We start from the raw sequence: 16,144 nt of genomic DNA, 5'->3' as shown, positions 1-16,144 counted from the left end.
TTTTCTGGGGACATTATCATTAACCATGAAGAAAATGAGAAAAGGAATCAGGAAATACGTTCCCCTTTATTGTACCCAGTTGTAAATACTTCTTTTTTTATGTATATTTATTCCCAGGCTGAAGAAGCTGCCAAAAAAAATAACTGCTGCTTTGGAACAGTTGACACATGGTTACTGTACAGATTGACTAAAGGTGAATGCTACAGTTCCTCTTAAATATTAATAAAACATACTGGAATCTTAAGTGATGACGTTTATGACTGTCATTGGTACATCCTAGAATTCAAATACTTTTTTGAAAATCTGTGCTTTTTTATAATTGATGAATATTGTAATATATTTACTGTTTAAAAAAAAAATAATTTCTGAACGAATTATTCTTTGGGTCTGCCTGGAACGTTAGTCAGAAAGGAAAGTAATTATTCAGTGTAATCAACCTTTTAAGCATTTAAGATTTAAAGAGGACTACCAGAACTAACTGGCCTTGATTGAAGAAAAGTACCTGTGAAAGCAAAAGAACAAAGAATTGTTACAAATGTGGAAGAATTACAAGTTTCTGTCTTGAGGCCTAATGCCTGAGCAACTGGATAGATTATGATGGACAGTGATGCAGTCAGTGCAGTACATGTTGTCAAAAGTACCGTCTCTCTTCTAGCCAATTTCATGAGGGTACAATAAGGTAATTAATACATATACATTATAGTGAGCAGCAGGTGATGTTTGTGTGCTCATTGTATCGTTGTGACTTTGCGTATAGACACTCAGTTTATATTTTGTGGGAGCCACTGAGATGTTTAAAGAAAAAGTATGTTTAAAATTACTCTTAAATATTTGTATATCTAAAATCTTACTTTGTTCTTTTTTCTTTATGGTAGGTTCTGTGTATGCGACAGATTACTCAAATGCCAGTGCTACAGGCGTTTTTGAACCCTTTACGGTATGTGCTGTTCCAAAAAACTGCTGTTGCTATTTATTGTGCTTCTGAGAGAGTTGCTGACAGTTCTACTTTTTCCATATTATTTCAGAAATGTTGGAACCCCACTTTGTGTAATTTACTTTCTATTCCAATGTCTATTTATCCACCAGTGAAAGACACAAGGTAAATATGAAGGCATATTCAAAAGAATATGATAACTGTTAAGTTAATTGCCTTTAGAAAAACACTACATAATCTGCACAGGCAAAGTAATATATAGAAACACCAATAAAATTAAATTATTTTTATATGCAGATGTACTTTTTTAACACTACATGCAAAACTTTACTTTTACTATCAGTATTTCTTTAAGTGATTTTTTTAGTGCTTTTTTTAAAACTAATTGATAGCGTTACCTTTCATATATGATGCAGACCCAGGCCTTATGTATCTGGATTTCATTTTACCAAAAAGGTCAATTTAGTGTTGTGATGTTTCTCCATAACATTTGTTTTAAGCTTCAACTTCGGATCAGCTGACTCTGAAATATTTGGGGTACCTATTCCAATAATGGCAGTGGTGAGTGCAAATGTGTTCTTACTTAAATCTGTATATTTATACCTATATTTTTTTTATCTAGCTTTGATTCAATACTTGCTTGTTTAGTAAGTATTCTTTATTCCTTCTCTGTGACTTAACTACAGTAGAATTGGTTGTTGAATTTTTCTCCAAAAACTCAGTTTACAGCCTTAGGGGGAAAGGAGGAGAGAGGAACGGGAAGGGATTTCTAGAGGTTGAGGTCCATTAAGGTTAGATGACCAAATGATTAAGCACTGAATGTGGGACTTAACAGAGCTGCGTTCTGCTCTGAGCTCTGGTAATGTGTCTCTGTGGCTTAAAATCAGTTGTTCTATATGAAGTTGTGCAATGGGGTCCATTCTGGCTTGACTTCAGTAAGACTCTACACAATAGATCCAGTTGTGGTACCTTTTATTTCTTTTTTTGACTAAAAATGAATGGTGAACGACATGTTCTTGCCTCAGTAGTTAGGATTTGGATAAGAAAACCCCATTTTTTTTGTCAAGTGATGACTTGTAGAAAAATCTGCTTGAGTCGAGCTAAATGAAAAAATGTCACCTAGCTAACATGAATTTTTCCTGCTATTTTTAAAGAACTGTAGACTCAATTTATCTGTAAATTTACTGTTTCATGAAGGCACAAACATAAGTAAACACGTTTAATAACCATCATCATTGTTGAAAAATTGAGCGTGGAATAATTTGGTACGGGAGAGGTAGCAGGGAAGAAGGAAGGTGAGACCTCATACTTCAACTTTCTATTTGGGGAAGATGAATTCAAGCCAAGCTACTCTGTTCTGCTCCCTGGGATTGCAAATGCCCTGTTTATCCTTGTCAAATACTAAAACATAAAATATTTCTTTTGTTTCCATAACATATTTTTCAGTGTTGCAGCCAATACAGGCGTTCACATTGTGCCCAAACCTGGTGTAATTTGATTCTAGTGATAAATCTGACTGTTGGAATGGCCTGCAAATACTTAAGAAACTGTATATGAGTCCCCTCTTAATGCTCAATTCCTTTCTGAATGGTTATTTGTATTCAGAACGCTGAAGTGTTTGCAATGATATTTTAAAATCCAGCAGCATTGTAGGTTGGTAGTTGGTAGCTAACTTACTGTATTGTTTTTGTTGGTATGCCAGGTAGCTGATCAGCAGTCAGCTATGTTTGGAGAATGCTGCTTTCACCCAGGAGATGTTAAACTGACAATGGGAACGGGTGGTTTCTGGAATGTGAATACTGGAGAGCATCTCTTTGCATCACGGAGAGGTAAGATAGTGAAATTTTTGTTTTAGAGTACTTCACGTTACTTGACAGCTGTTAATGATGAGGGTACAAAAAGGTATAAAACAGGGCTATGCTTTTCCTTCTGTCTTTAGGTGTAGAAAAACAGATTGAAAGTGTTTTCAGGACAGAAGGCTGTGGAAATTTTTTATTAGAAATGGTTATCCTGAAATATGCTTCTCAAGAAGATAATTTAAGTAACATCACTAGTAATTATGTCTGCATCCCTCTTTTTTTTTTTTCTTCACCTGTTCTTCTTGATAGCAGTATTATACAGTACAGGAATAGAGAAAAAGGGGATTGGTCCTCTGGCTTCTCACATCAAAATGTTCCAGTGGATCGCTATAAGTTCCTCCTCTTGAGCCCTTACGCTTTGAAGTACCTGCAGTGAGATAATGCAGGATTAGCAATTATTAGTTTTCTTCTAAAATACTAGAAATGGGCTCCCCAATATGTTTCTAGTGTTTAAAACTTTGTTTTTCTGATCATTTTTGTGATCTGTCAAGCTTGTTAGTTTGTCATAGATGGCTATTTGTCAAGGGGGCAATGGACAATACTGAAGTAAATTTGCTTGCACGGTTTCTCTCTGACATATTTTTAGAGTTAGTAATTTTAGGAAGCCTACAATTTAAAATGGGAGGGGTGGGGCTGGGGAGGATGACAGCAGTATGCTAAGGAGAATTCCAGCTGGTAAAGTCTGGAAGGACCTTGGCAAATATATGAGATGTGTCAGAACTGAATAGCATAGACATTGAATTCCCTATGAATGCAAATCCTTTTTAGGCTAGTTAATGATGTCATTATGGTGATACTTTTACTTAGGAAAATATATGTATGTAGTCTGTGGAAATGTAATGGCAAAAACATGCTGTAAGGTTTTTCTATTTGTTTCCTTTTAAGAAAATATTAGCTATTGCGATCCAGTAGGAACTGAAATCTTTAAGGCAGTGCTGTGAAACTTTTACGCTTTAGGCTGTTATTTATGTTAAAATTATTTTCCCTATGTTCTTTGGCTGTCACGCGGTATGGTTAGTAGGACAAGTTAAGTACCTAGCTTTCTCAGTGCCCTGGGCATGAAATGTGATGTGTTCAATCTTTAAAGTTGACATATGTATTTAAGACTGCAAGATGAATCCCTACAGCATCCCTGTGCAAGCTATTCATTAGCTTCTGTTCTAGTTTCTGGTCTACATTTAGTTGCTATATATGACAGTTTTAAAAAAAATAAAATGGTTTCTTCCAAGAACAGCACTTCTCACAATTCAATGATGGAAGTACGTTGTATAGATTTAAAGTCTTATCTCTCTGGCAGTCTGATAGTTCTTAGTAACTCTGGTCATGCCAAATGTCATGTCGATCTGTTCCCTAGAGGTAAATTATCTCAAGCTACTAGAGACTATGATGTGAGCATTTTTAAGAAGGTCACCTGAGAGACTTCTCTGTCCCTAATTAGCTGTCCTTCTCTAGGACTCCTGGCGCAATGAATTGTTTGGTCTTGATTCTTTGCAGCTTCACCTTTGGTAGAAAATAAAGATTGTAAGGGGGACCTGCACCAATGATCTGGAGATACGTATATCACTTTTTCAAAATACACAAATACAAACTTTAATCTAAACAGGTGCTCCTGATTGTTTTCCATTGTAAGCACCAGAGTGCCTCCAGCACTAACCCCAGTTTCCGCAATTGCACTAGTACTACTATGCCACTCTTTGGACACAGGCAAGCAAACTGGAGATGATTCTGTGAGGCACACTTCTGTATATCAGCAGAGTCACCTTGAGAAAGCAGAGAGAATCCCTAGATCCTTCTGATGCTTTTCTGGTCCTTTAGTTATTGGGACTCATTTACCTTTGTTGCATTACCCATGATCTCTTGAGTCCTGAGCAGCGTCCCATAAAGCCTGGGTGCTTTCTTCACTCCAACAGTTACTGTACTTGGGTTGGGTGAAGTTTTTATTGCAGTGGCCACTGAATGGTTAGGGTCTTACCAAGTGACCTGAAAAACCGTTTGTCCAGCTGCAGTGCTGGAGAACATCTACTGTTCAGCTAGTTAACAAAGTCTTTTTGCTTTAGTATTAAGAGCAGTACTCTGCAGAACTTTTGTGCTATGTTCTTACTAATACAAATATCAAACAAGAAGGTCTTTGTGTCCACACCAACTGTTTTAAGTAGTGTGTCTCTCTTTTCTTTGTTAACGTTTCAACATATCCATGGGGGAACAAGGGGGAGAACAAATCATCAGGTTTATCCTCATTATTGGCTGTTTATTTCTAATGTGATAGTACCTTCAAGCAAACAGCTCTTTGAAAGGTGCTGTACTGTGTTTTCAAATAAACTAACAGTGTTTGCCCTATGTATTTCTGCCTTTCTTCTGAGGGAAAAGGAAAAAAAATTTCAAAGTAATTGAATTTTTTTTTTGAGTCACTGCAAAGCCAAAACTATTTGGTGGAAATCATAACTTCCTGCAGATCCCATAATGTAAACCATAGAAGTGCTAATCTTTTGTAGTTATAGCCAAAGTATGTCACCAAATATTTTTAATCAGTTCGGGTGTTTCTTTTGTTTTTCACATTAGGGAAACATAGAGGTAAAATGATATAGTTAACTGTCAGCAGCCTTTGTTGGGGACAAGGATGGGCAAATTGTGAAACTTGTTTTCGTTTTTGCTTTCTATGTGAGGAAGCATTGCATATTGAAAAAGGAATAAAAAAGTGTATCACCTTCATCCTCTTCTATGAATAAGATCTATGTTCTAAGTTTGCGTTGCCTTTTTTTTTTTGTGTGTGTGTATATGTCTGGTTTAGTGTTTGTGCTTCCCATCTGAAAGCCCAGCCTTCATGTTTTATGTTTTGGGGCAACCATTAGGGAAAATTAGATGGATTTAAAACAAATAGGAAAACATTGATAAATTTTTAAGTATATACAATCTCTTATCATACTTAAAAAAAGAAAAGTAAGTGCAGATAGCTCTTCTCTTTAGTTTAAGGAGGGTTATTTTGTAATTTGATAGTGTTTTGGGGTTTTTTTAGGTTAACTTTGGTTTAACAAGCTGTTGTTCAAGTCTGTAATCCCATCACTAAATATTTAAACAATACATTTAACCTCTATCAGTGACTTTTTTTTTTTAGCTTGAATTCTGTAAAGGAATTGAATAAAAACTTTTTTTTTTTTTTAGTTGGGTTTATTGTGGGGGGTGCTTGTATATGTTTTTCTTGAAACATTTAATTGAACTAGGTGTTTTGTTTTGTTTCATGGAAAATAATTAAGGTCTGTATCCACTGATTGGTTGGAAGATTGGGGAAGAAGTTGTTTACTTAACTGAAGGCTGTATGTCAGACATTGGCACTGCCATAAAATGGGCTCAGGATATAAGTAAGTTGTTCTTTAATTTTATAGAGGGTAAAATATATTACTACTTAAGAAACTGTTTTATGGGGTTATAGTTATGTTACTGGCCTTGGGTTTATTATCCATAATTGAAGAAACTAGCCTATATGTTTTGGACAGTGGAAAATGCACAGTCTCATTAGTAGGTTCTCTGCTGAGTGTGTTTACTGCAGGGAGTTTGGTTTGCACAATCATCTCCTCTTCAGACTCTGCCTCTCAGACCCTCCTACCTGTGTAGGCTTTTATTTTCCTGAAACATTTTACTCCTCACTTGCTTTCTCTTGAGCATGACAAAATTCCTGATGCCTTCTTTTGTTTTTTTAACCTGGTATCCAGACCTGAATAGAAATGGTGTGAAGGAGACCTGTCTAAAGTTAGATGTGTGCTGATTTAGGGTATTGGGACTTGAATTTTTAGTTGAGGAGAAGCACAGAAATTGACTACTGATTAAATCTAGGTAGCATGATTGTAAGTGCAGTATTCCACAAATGCTGTAATGCTTTTGAGAGATCTCTAGCTGTACATCTCAGAATTAGTAACAGGTTTGAGTTATGTGAAAATAATGTGAAGAACCTTATTTGTAAAAGTAATGGTGTTGTGTATGTTGCTTCACATAGAAGTAATGTGCCTGTTGGCTGTGACTGTTATGTAATGAAAAGATTTGCATTCCAGTTTAATAAAAGACTAAGCAAAATACTAACACAGTAGTAGTTGATGTTCAAAACCACTGATTGTTTATAGGACGACAGTTCTGAGTGTTCTAATAGACTGCTTGCTTGGTTTACTTGGAAATTTAGTACACCTTTACTGGGGTGCAAAAAATGAATTAGTGTCTCAAACCTTGGCTTATCTGGGGAAGGTTTTCCTGAAGCATAGCTCACCACAAAATTCCACATTTCTTGAAGTTGTCAACTTCTGGTGCATATGTGCATATACATGCTCAGGTATGTGCCCTTAAGAACTAAGCAGGACTCAGATTGGTCCTCAGGTCTTCATTGTTCAATGTTTGACTGAGCCTAGAGAATAACAGCCACTAGGCTTTTGAGGAAATTACTCAATTCAATACACAGTTCAGTGCTGCAGATAGAAGATTCAGTGGTACATATATAAGCTTGCTATTTCAAATTCCATACTTTAAATGGATACTTATCCATATGGAACTTAACAGTACTTAAAATGGATGATACTGGTATATGCAGAGCAAGAGTGTAAAGGATTTTTAGCTAGCCAGTAGTGAAATGGACATGACCTACAGTTGTTACCACAGGCAAAAACTGGGGAAGTTTTAGAGGGACATAAAAAATAGGCATGCTGCTTTAAACTCTCTAATAAGCAAGACCTTTATTTTCTGGAAATATGATTGTAGAGAAGCAGAATTCAGAAACTTTTATCAGCTTTACAAATAAAGAGAAGGGTAAAACTTTTGCTCTAGAGAAGGAATTGGGCCAAAATACAAAGTAAGCTAATGGCCTCAGTAAGGATGGTGAGGCTCAACATGGATGAAGATGAGACATATAATAGTGGTAAAGGTTTGGAAATAGGAATTTCTGCAGCAAGACAAACTTAATTTAATGGGCTTCTTTTAGTGGGATCAGATCAATTCTAAGAATTTTGAAAAAGTAGTATGTGGAATTTCAAGGTGAAGTCAATCTTACTTAATTTTTTCATTTTCTGTCCTGGCATAGAGGTTCTAGATATAGTTCAGTAATAGCAAATAGAGTAAGAAGGGAAAGATATGATTTAGGCTTGTTAGTCTGGGCACAGTAGAATGCAAAGCTTTCAAACAAATTTATGAAGGTTTCAAAGGTAAATTGACGCTCCTGGTAAGTTACCAAGATGGGTTTTTCAAAGATAAATTGAGCTAGATTAACCTAATTTATCTTTGATAGGAGAATTTACTTTTTAGACAAGAAGAGCAATAGCTCTCATTTAGACCTATAGTCTTCTGTAAAAAGATGTTATGTGGCCATGTAAGGCACTATTAAAACTACAGAAGATGGGTGTTAGTACAAGAATTACATGTGGGTGCAGAACTAGCTAAAGAGGGTTGTCTATAGAGTTGTGTAAGGAGACGTATGGCTAGACAGAGGATAAAAGTAGTGTCTATCAAAGAGGTCGTACTAGGACCTACCTTATTTATATTTATGTATCAGTTACTTGTGAAAATATTAAGGGTGCTGATAAAACATGGTGGGTATTAAGGACTTTCTCAGTAGTCATTTGATGCTTGGGCTGACAATAACAACATCTTTGGGGGGAGAAAACATGGTTTATGTTTTGCAAATACAGGTTTTTAGCGTACTTAAGGTGCCATTGTTAGCATTCTCAATTCCCATTTATGTCTATTTGGAAAGCTAATGATCTCTTACAGGATGCAAAGATTAAAAGGCTATAGCATAACACATATGAGAGGATTCTTTTGAGTTTAGTCTTCATCTGATTAGTTTGTTGTTTTTTTTTTTAATGTGACTGATGGACATGAAATGCAAGAGAAGTGATTATTTCCCTTAGAACACGTAGTTCGAGCATATTACAAAAGGAAATAGTCTAACTCTAGATTTTTGTCTCTTAGTAACGTATGAAGAAATTGAAGTAAATAATAAAAGCATATGACTTATGCGTCTTTACAGATCTTTTCACCAATGTAGATGAAACGGCAAAAATGGCACGGAGTATTGTTGATTCTCAAGGCGTTTGTTTTGTTCCAGGTTTTCAGGTAAAAATATTATTATTAATATAATTGAGAATATATTTTTCATAACCCATTTAAAATTTTAACTTTTACTTGTTTAAGGTAGCAATTTACATCTTATCACAGTATTTATTCTGTACTACTCAGGTTCTTATTGTCTTGTCCCTCACCACAACATATGAAGATCATTGTCATATCAGAATGGTTAAACACAAGCCCTGCCGTGAGAAAAACCCTACAAAATAGGAAAATTACTTCCGTTTTGCAAATGGAGACCCGGGGGACAGATAAACTAAATGACTTGCCCACAGTAACTTGGGCAGTGCCTGCAGAGACAGAAACTGATCCCATAGCTTTTCTGCCTCAGGCAGAGCCTTCATTGAGACAATACTTCTAAGCACTGTTCTAAACCGATTCATTTTATTCTGCCTCTTTTCAAGATGTAGGTTGCAATTCATCCGAATATTTAAATGTACTTAAATATGAGCAAGATTGCAAGTCCTAGTGTTATGAAAAGCAAAGTTAGTAGTACTTGGACAATTCTCCTGGGAATGATCAAACTGAATATGGTAGACTTTTTTCCTAGAAGTCTTAGTAATTCATTGGTTTGAATGTATACCAACTCATCTCTCTGTGTGTTTCTAAAAGTTTTGTTTGTTGGGTTTTTTTGATCTTCATTGCTCTACCATACTCAGTTTGATCATTCCAGGGCTAGTGTTTTTTTCTAAAGAAACGTAACATCCTTAACCTTACCTTTGTGTAAGTCCTGTATGTTAATGGAACAAGGCAAAGAAAAATTTCATTTCTTCTACCGGTGGCCCAGCTACCTTCTCTCAAACAGCTGCCGTAATCATTAGATCTATTTTTAGGGGTATAGAGCTTGATTATGCCAAGATGCTTCCATTTAGCATTTACTGTGAGTAATTGTGCTATGAATAAGCAAGCGTTGAGCCATGCCAAATTCAAATATTTGCAGACAGGAATCCTGAGGTAGACAAATGTTAGTCTGAAGCTTTTTTGAATCTTTAATTCTATTAATATTCAAGTTCTAGAGATGTTGGTAAAACTTCTTGTTTGTTTGTTTGGTTTTTGTTTCGTTTTGCGGGTTTTTCTGCCCCTCACTTTCTTGACACTGTCTCCAGAAGGAACCCCTGCTAATTTCTTGGTAAACATTGATTCAGTCTCTTTTTTTCCCTAATTCTAATACTCCCAGTCCAAATTTAGAAGCTGTACTTAGAAAACTGAATGGATTTGTCTTTAACTGTGACATCTAGTAACCGCTAACAGTATCCACCAATGTGGATTTCTTTGCCTTTTGAAAGCCCTGTTTATTCCAGTGGACTGTGCTTATTTAGTAGCCTCACAGTAACAGAATCTGTATCAGTTTAGAAACTGAGTGGATTAAATGGTATGAGAAGGGACATGAACAGAGTTTAATACTTCTGGGACTGTAGTGTGTCTTTTTAGCTTCACTGGCTAGATGTTAACACAAATTGATTCTATTATAATGTTTCTTAGACCTCAGAATAATAGTAGTTAGGGAGGGTTCTTATGGAGCTCATATGTTGATTTCCTACACAGAGTAAAATGTTTCTCTACTTGTCCATATTAAGGCAATAAGAACAAGTTTCTTTCTTACGGATTCTACTGCTGTGGTGAAGTGCACCAAGAGGAGCATCGTTGTGAAAGTGCATTTGAAATTGAGTGAATACGTACATTAATCATTTTTCCTTTTACTCATTCTGCTAGAAACAGACAGGGGTTTCCAGGCTTAATTTGCTGTGGTTAATAGTAACAGCAAAAACTTAGGACTTTTCTTTGGGGTGTATGCATATATATATGCATTGCTGCTTTTTTTTTTTTTTCAAGATTGATTCTTTCAGGATACTCACCCTTATGTAGAATATAAGTCTATGCTTTTTATTGGTTATCTTGTATATGAAAATCTGTAAACTTGGAAGCTGTGAATCCTCATTATGCTACTGGGCTGGACAAGTGATTTTATTCTTAGAATGGGAAGGGTACTTGTATATGGAAAAAAAGTTAATATTTTCTTTGACTTTAATGCAGAAGTTTCTTCTATTTAGGAACTTTTGCAAAATGCCAGTTTTTCTTTTGGCTGTGTGTATCTATCCATAGGTCATTTTTAAATTGTTTTTAACATATGATAGCATTTTCTTAACTTTATAAATATAAGCATGAAAGTCAGGCTTCTGGTAAGTATTGTCGTAATTGATATTTAGCACAATACAACTAGAACGGATTGTTTCAATTTAAAAATTACTGTCTACAGTGAAAATAGGATTTAACATTGTCACAAACCAGGTACAGACCAGCAAACTAATATTTTGTGATAAAGTTCGTCAGAGGAGTGGAGGGGTGAGGATGAGATTCATCAATTGATCTTCTAGTTCTCCTGCAAAAAAAAGACAATGTAGTGACCATTAGAATTTTAGTTGGAGTCTGTTTATCAGTGTCACTGATAACAGGCTGTAGTATAAACTAATAAAAAGTATTACCATCCTTTTCAGTGTTACTTTTAAAAGTCAGTTCATCTTTCTTTCAGCAGTTCAGGAGTGTTTAAAAAAATAAAAAAAAGGGGGGGGGGTGTGAAATCTTGCTAGAGAGGAGCAATATCAGTGTGCCCTGTCCGAGACACTTAAAGTGTACGCTATATGTATTTTAAAGAGAAGTCATACAGATTAGTGTTATTTAGTATGTCAAATTGGCAAGAAGTCACTTAAACCTTTTGTTGTTGAAAGAAGCTATTTAAACTGTTCACTGAGTTAGCTGAAATAACACTATATACCTCTTACATATTGTTTTCAATTTTCTTCTTTCACTATGCTGCCTGTAATTGTCGTAAGTTATTTTTTTTTTCCTCTTACTATTTGACTCCTTTCTCAAAAGCCTACAAATACAATTCACTGAACTCGTGGTGAAATCTTCTCTGCAGGTTTCTGTGAATGACCCATATTTATGTGCCTCCTTCATGGGGCTGAAGCCTTCCACTACCAGAAGCCATCTTGTACGAGCTATATTGGAATCTGTAGCTTTCAGGTACTGTTTGCTTAATTATCTTGCTTATATTTTCTTATGTTTGCTTTTATTTTCACCAGCAGTGTTAAATGGATACATGAACTTCTCCAGTTTGTAAAATATAAATCAGAGTAATCCATTACTGTTACATTGAAAAGGAGTTTTAGCTGCTTTCTTTTTTTCTTTAACACTTTACAAACTTGTGTATATTTTTAGTTCAGAATTTTTGTTATTAAGTAACCATATAGAGATTCTTAAAATACATTGTTTTCTGCATGTTCTAAAAATGTTTTCTGTTTAAAGTTTGTCCTTACTCTCCTGACAGTGTTTTGTCAGAAGCTGTAGCCCACTCCAGCTGTGTTTAAAGTATCCCTGAAGCTGGAAGTTTTGTATTAGCTCTTTGGCTAAAGTTTGAAATTTTGTTGTTTTATAGAACATGGTAATAGGCATCTTAAACATCTTTAAAGATGTGAATGGACAAAAAGTTCCAGATCTAACTGTCAAGGATAAAGATATTACTGCTAGTCACTGATGATACCACATCAGTAGCTCACTGTGGAACAGATTGGTTCTGCCTTGCAAACCCACCCATCATGCCTCGAACTGAAGTTGAATATGGTTTGAGCCTGGCTCACACTGCACTGTGGCCAATTAGGGAGCACTGGTATGATTCCTTCCATCTAGTCATCAGCTCTGCTTTGGGTATAATAACCTCCTGCAAAGAGGCAAAAAGGATGTCTGGAGGAAGGTAGCATTCTGAATTGCTGCAACAATGCATATGGGTTTTTTTCTGCACTTGTAAGAGGAACAAGAGATGCAGTAATTCCTGAACTGAAGCATGGGTCTCTTGAAAACAGGTCTCTTATCTCATTCAAATATCTAACTTGAAAAGGGTAGGGATTCTTTGTGTTTAGATTTTCTCCCATTAAATGAAATGGTTTCAGAACAAGTCAAACTTACAGCCTTCAGATGTTCCCCTTAAAGAACAGCTGGATAAACTCCATTTATCACTCTGTCAGCCTACTTTCCTCACTCTAAACCACTTGTTACATTGACAATTGCATCTTGTCTGTAGAAACCTATCAGCAGTTTCAGATGGGAAAAATGTACCTTCTACAGTGACTTGCTATAGAATGGGCTGTGATTTAGCCATACGTGTCCCTCTGTAATGATGTGTAACAAAGACCAGTTTCAGTCTTTTTTTCCTTTTTAATTATGCATTCTGGAAACTTGTTAGCTATTGCAGTTCTGACACAACTGAGGCATTTTTTGCCCTGTATTTTATTTTCTGACTATGTAAATACTGGAAACACTTTATGGAATATATAATACTTAATTCAACTAAATATTTTTTTAAAGAAACAAACAGCTTTATGATACCATTGTGAAGAAGGTACGCATTCCTCTTCAAACTATTCGGTAAGTTCCATTAACTTTTAGATTTGTTATATGGGAGTTTGATTTTTAAATAGGTGTGAACTTTATTACACATTTTATCTTACTGTAAAAATTCTGCTGCTGAGAAATAGATGATTACCAAGCCAAATGTTAATGTAACTTAAGTGGCAGTAGATTCTACCCAGAGAAGGGTTGGTTCTTAATTAAACTGTTGGCATTGGTGATTGTCAGTAGGTGAGTAATTAATTGCTCTAATTAGTAAAAAAAGGCAAATCCATGTTTTCAGGTAGCACTAGAGTGCATATAGCAATGCCTACCACAAAGGTCTTTTACCCTTTATTATCATTCTTCCATACTGAAATTTTTTGTGCTGGGTCTCTCATGGACTGAATATTTTTTGAAGATGTCAGTTAAAACTGGATCTGTTTGTGAGGGAAAGAGGGAGAATATTTTTGCAATTCAATTGTTAAGACGTTGGTTTTGCTTCAATCTTTGAAGAAGCAAATCAAATTTAGTGAGGTAACAGTGATCCCTAGAATATGCTTTTCACAACATCTTGAAAAAATTTAGCTGAACTATGAGTTGCTGGAAAACTATGTTGCACATTTTGGTAGGTACTTTGCTTGAACACACCAGTTGTCTTAAAGCCTCAAGCCCTCTCACGCTGAGAAGGCTCTCCAGAATTTCTCCTTCTGGCAGCCAGGGGTCATCGTGATGCCATGGTCAAGAACAGTGAGGAGAGCTTGTGGCTTTTTTCCTGATACCCATGCAAAGGAAGAAATAGACAGAAATGGAGACAGTTGAGAAATCAGACTTTTGAGTAGTGGAAGAAAAGTGAAAGTACAAAGTGGGGGGAGGTAAAAGTTTCTGTCTTCCATCACATACTGGGACAGAGTAGGCAAAGATGAAGGAACAGCCAGGCTTGGGGTTTTAATGAAGAGGAAAAGATGAAGAGTATTGGAATTTTTGATTCCTTAGGAAGCTTTTTTACACAGAAAATTGCATCCAGAATTTGAGAAGTCATGTTAAGACTGAGAACGAAAAAATGGGAAGTGTGGAAGTACTGCCTAGGGAATAATAGAATTCTGATCGCATTTACATTGTAATGTAAACTGTAAATTGTATGATCATATTCTGTTCTATTAATATAAAATTGCTGTTTCATATAGTGACTGTAATAGTTAACTATGATCGGTAGCAATTCAGCTTATGGATTAAGCATTAGAAGATAATGGGATACACTTAATGGATTTTTCAGTAGGGTTGTAAACTGCTCTCCCATCCTTTTGTCCACACATCTTTAGTATCTATCCATTAACTTTTGTTGTTGTTGTTGTTTTTATCCCATAAACATGGTCATTCCCTTTTTAGCTATTGTCCTGTATCCCTTGTTTCTTCCCAGTCTCTGGCTCCTACAAGCTCCTACAAAGTTGTTATTTTCATTAGTCCTCTACATTCCTATTACTTCTCTTTGCTTCATCTCAACATCTTCAAGGAAAGTACAGAGAAGGAACCCTCATTTTTAGTCCTCACGTCCTACGTTGTAGCAGTCTGCGGCAGCCTTTACAAGGATGATCCTGGTGGTCCCTGGAGTCCTGGAATGTCACCTATTTACTTGTTCTGTGAAGTAGCACATCCCCAGTCAAATGGCATGTAGGAACTTTGAGCTAGAAGATGTACTGTACAGACTGAATCTTCAAAGTATCTAGCAGCAAAATTCAGCTAAATGTAAAACTGAGTATTTGGAAATTTTCTTTCTTTTTTCCCCTTGTAACTTGAATCAAATGGATGTCTTATTTTTACAGAAGAAGGAAAATACATGTCACTGGCATTAAGAAAGTGACTTTGCCAGTTAAAGGTTTTTATGCTGTAGTGTAGAGGTGGTAACCCTGCATGTACAATTGTACAAACAAGCAAAACCCTGTAACATCACCAATCAGGCAGTGTCTCCTGATTTTACTTTCAGAAACGGCCAAAACATTTATGCAGAAGTTTTCTGAGGCATCAGGTAGGATAGAAGATTTCAGCTGGCATATATTGAAGATTTCTAAGCAGCTGTTAAGTTTTATTACCCAACACTTTCTATAGTAATAAACAGTAGATGTCTTTACCACGCCACATTTGACAGAACAGCTCCATACCTGGCTGGTATTGGAGTCCAACAGCATAACGAACCAATCTATGACAATTCAAAGATTGCTTTTTGTTATAGTTATTTTTTGTTTGCAAGAGTGATTACTTTGCACCACTAGTAATCACTCTCACATGATTCAAGATCAGCATTGATAAGTTCTAATTTTCTCCATTAAAAGGGTCTCCAACATGATGCAATCAGGAAAATAGGTAGATGGAAGCCTCATTCTCATCTTCCTCATAAAAAGAAGCAACTGTGAAGGCATTTTAGCTAACTAGTACAAACATTTGGTAGGAATGAAAAAAAAGTACTTTTCCCATTCTGAGAACACTTGAAAGGGTTTGTTTACTGTAATGATTTTGACTATTGTCATGTTGTGGTGATAACTATGTGAAGGTTCTCTTATAAACCCTAATGTTTCAACCAGGATGATGTAGAGTTTTAGAAGACAGAGCTTTCAAAGCTTTTGATAATGTGTCTGTCCTATGTCCCTGTCTGTCTACCATTACTCCCCCAGTTTATAGGCATTCTTTTTTTTTCTAGGCACCTTGTGCCAGCCTCTAAATTTGCCCATAAAATGGAAATGCATTTGTGCATGAGTGACAGGAAGATTTATGCATAGGTGTGAAAACCTAGAAGTTGTTTTCAGTAATGTTGGCAATAAGCATTTGATCTAAATGCATTTTTTTTTTTAACTTCTTTTTCCCCTCTCCCTAT

At 35.8% G+C, this 16,144-nt stretch overlaps 1 protein-coding gene across 5 annotated transcripts in view; it reads left to right on the top strand.

The window, feature by feature from the left end:
- Positions 1–16,144, top strand: part of GK5 (glycerol kinase 5) — a 28,792-nt gene that overhangs the window by 7,772 nt on the left and 4,876 nt on the right. For 2 of the 5 annotated variants that reach the window (XM_052805033.1, XM_052805034.1), the window contains 9 exons: positions 118–193; positions 876–937; positions 1,026–1,099; positions 1,435–1,495; positions 2,637–2,763; positions 6,045–6,149; positions 8,795–8,880; positions 11,813–11,916; positions 13,255–13,314. In XM_052805033.1, coding sequence (XP_052660993.1) covers positions 118–193; positions 876–937; positions 1,026–1,099; positions 1,435–1,495; positions 2,637–2,763; positions 6,045–6,149; positions 8,795–8,880; positions 11,813–11,916; positions 13,255–13,314 — 755 coding nt within the window. The other 3 variants (XM_052805035.1, XM_052805037.1, XM_052805036.1) reach the window with 3 other exon arrangements.

Source organism: Harpia harpyja, chromosome 12 (assembly GCF_026419915.1).
Source record: "Harpia harpyja isolate bHarHar1 chromosome 12, bHarHar1 primary haplotype, whole genome shotgun sequence".
NCBI classification, from domain to species: domain Eukaryota; kingdom Metazoa; phylum Chordata; class Aves; order Accipitriformes; family Accipitridae; genus Harpia; species Harpia harpyja.
This window is presented reverse-complemented; position numbering and strand designations above follow the sequence as displayed.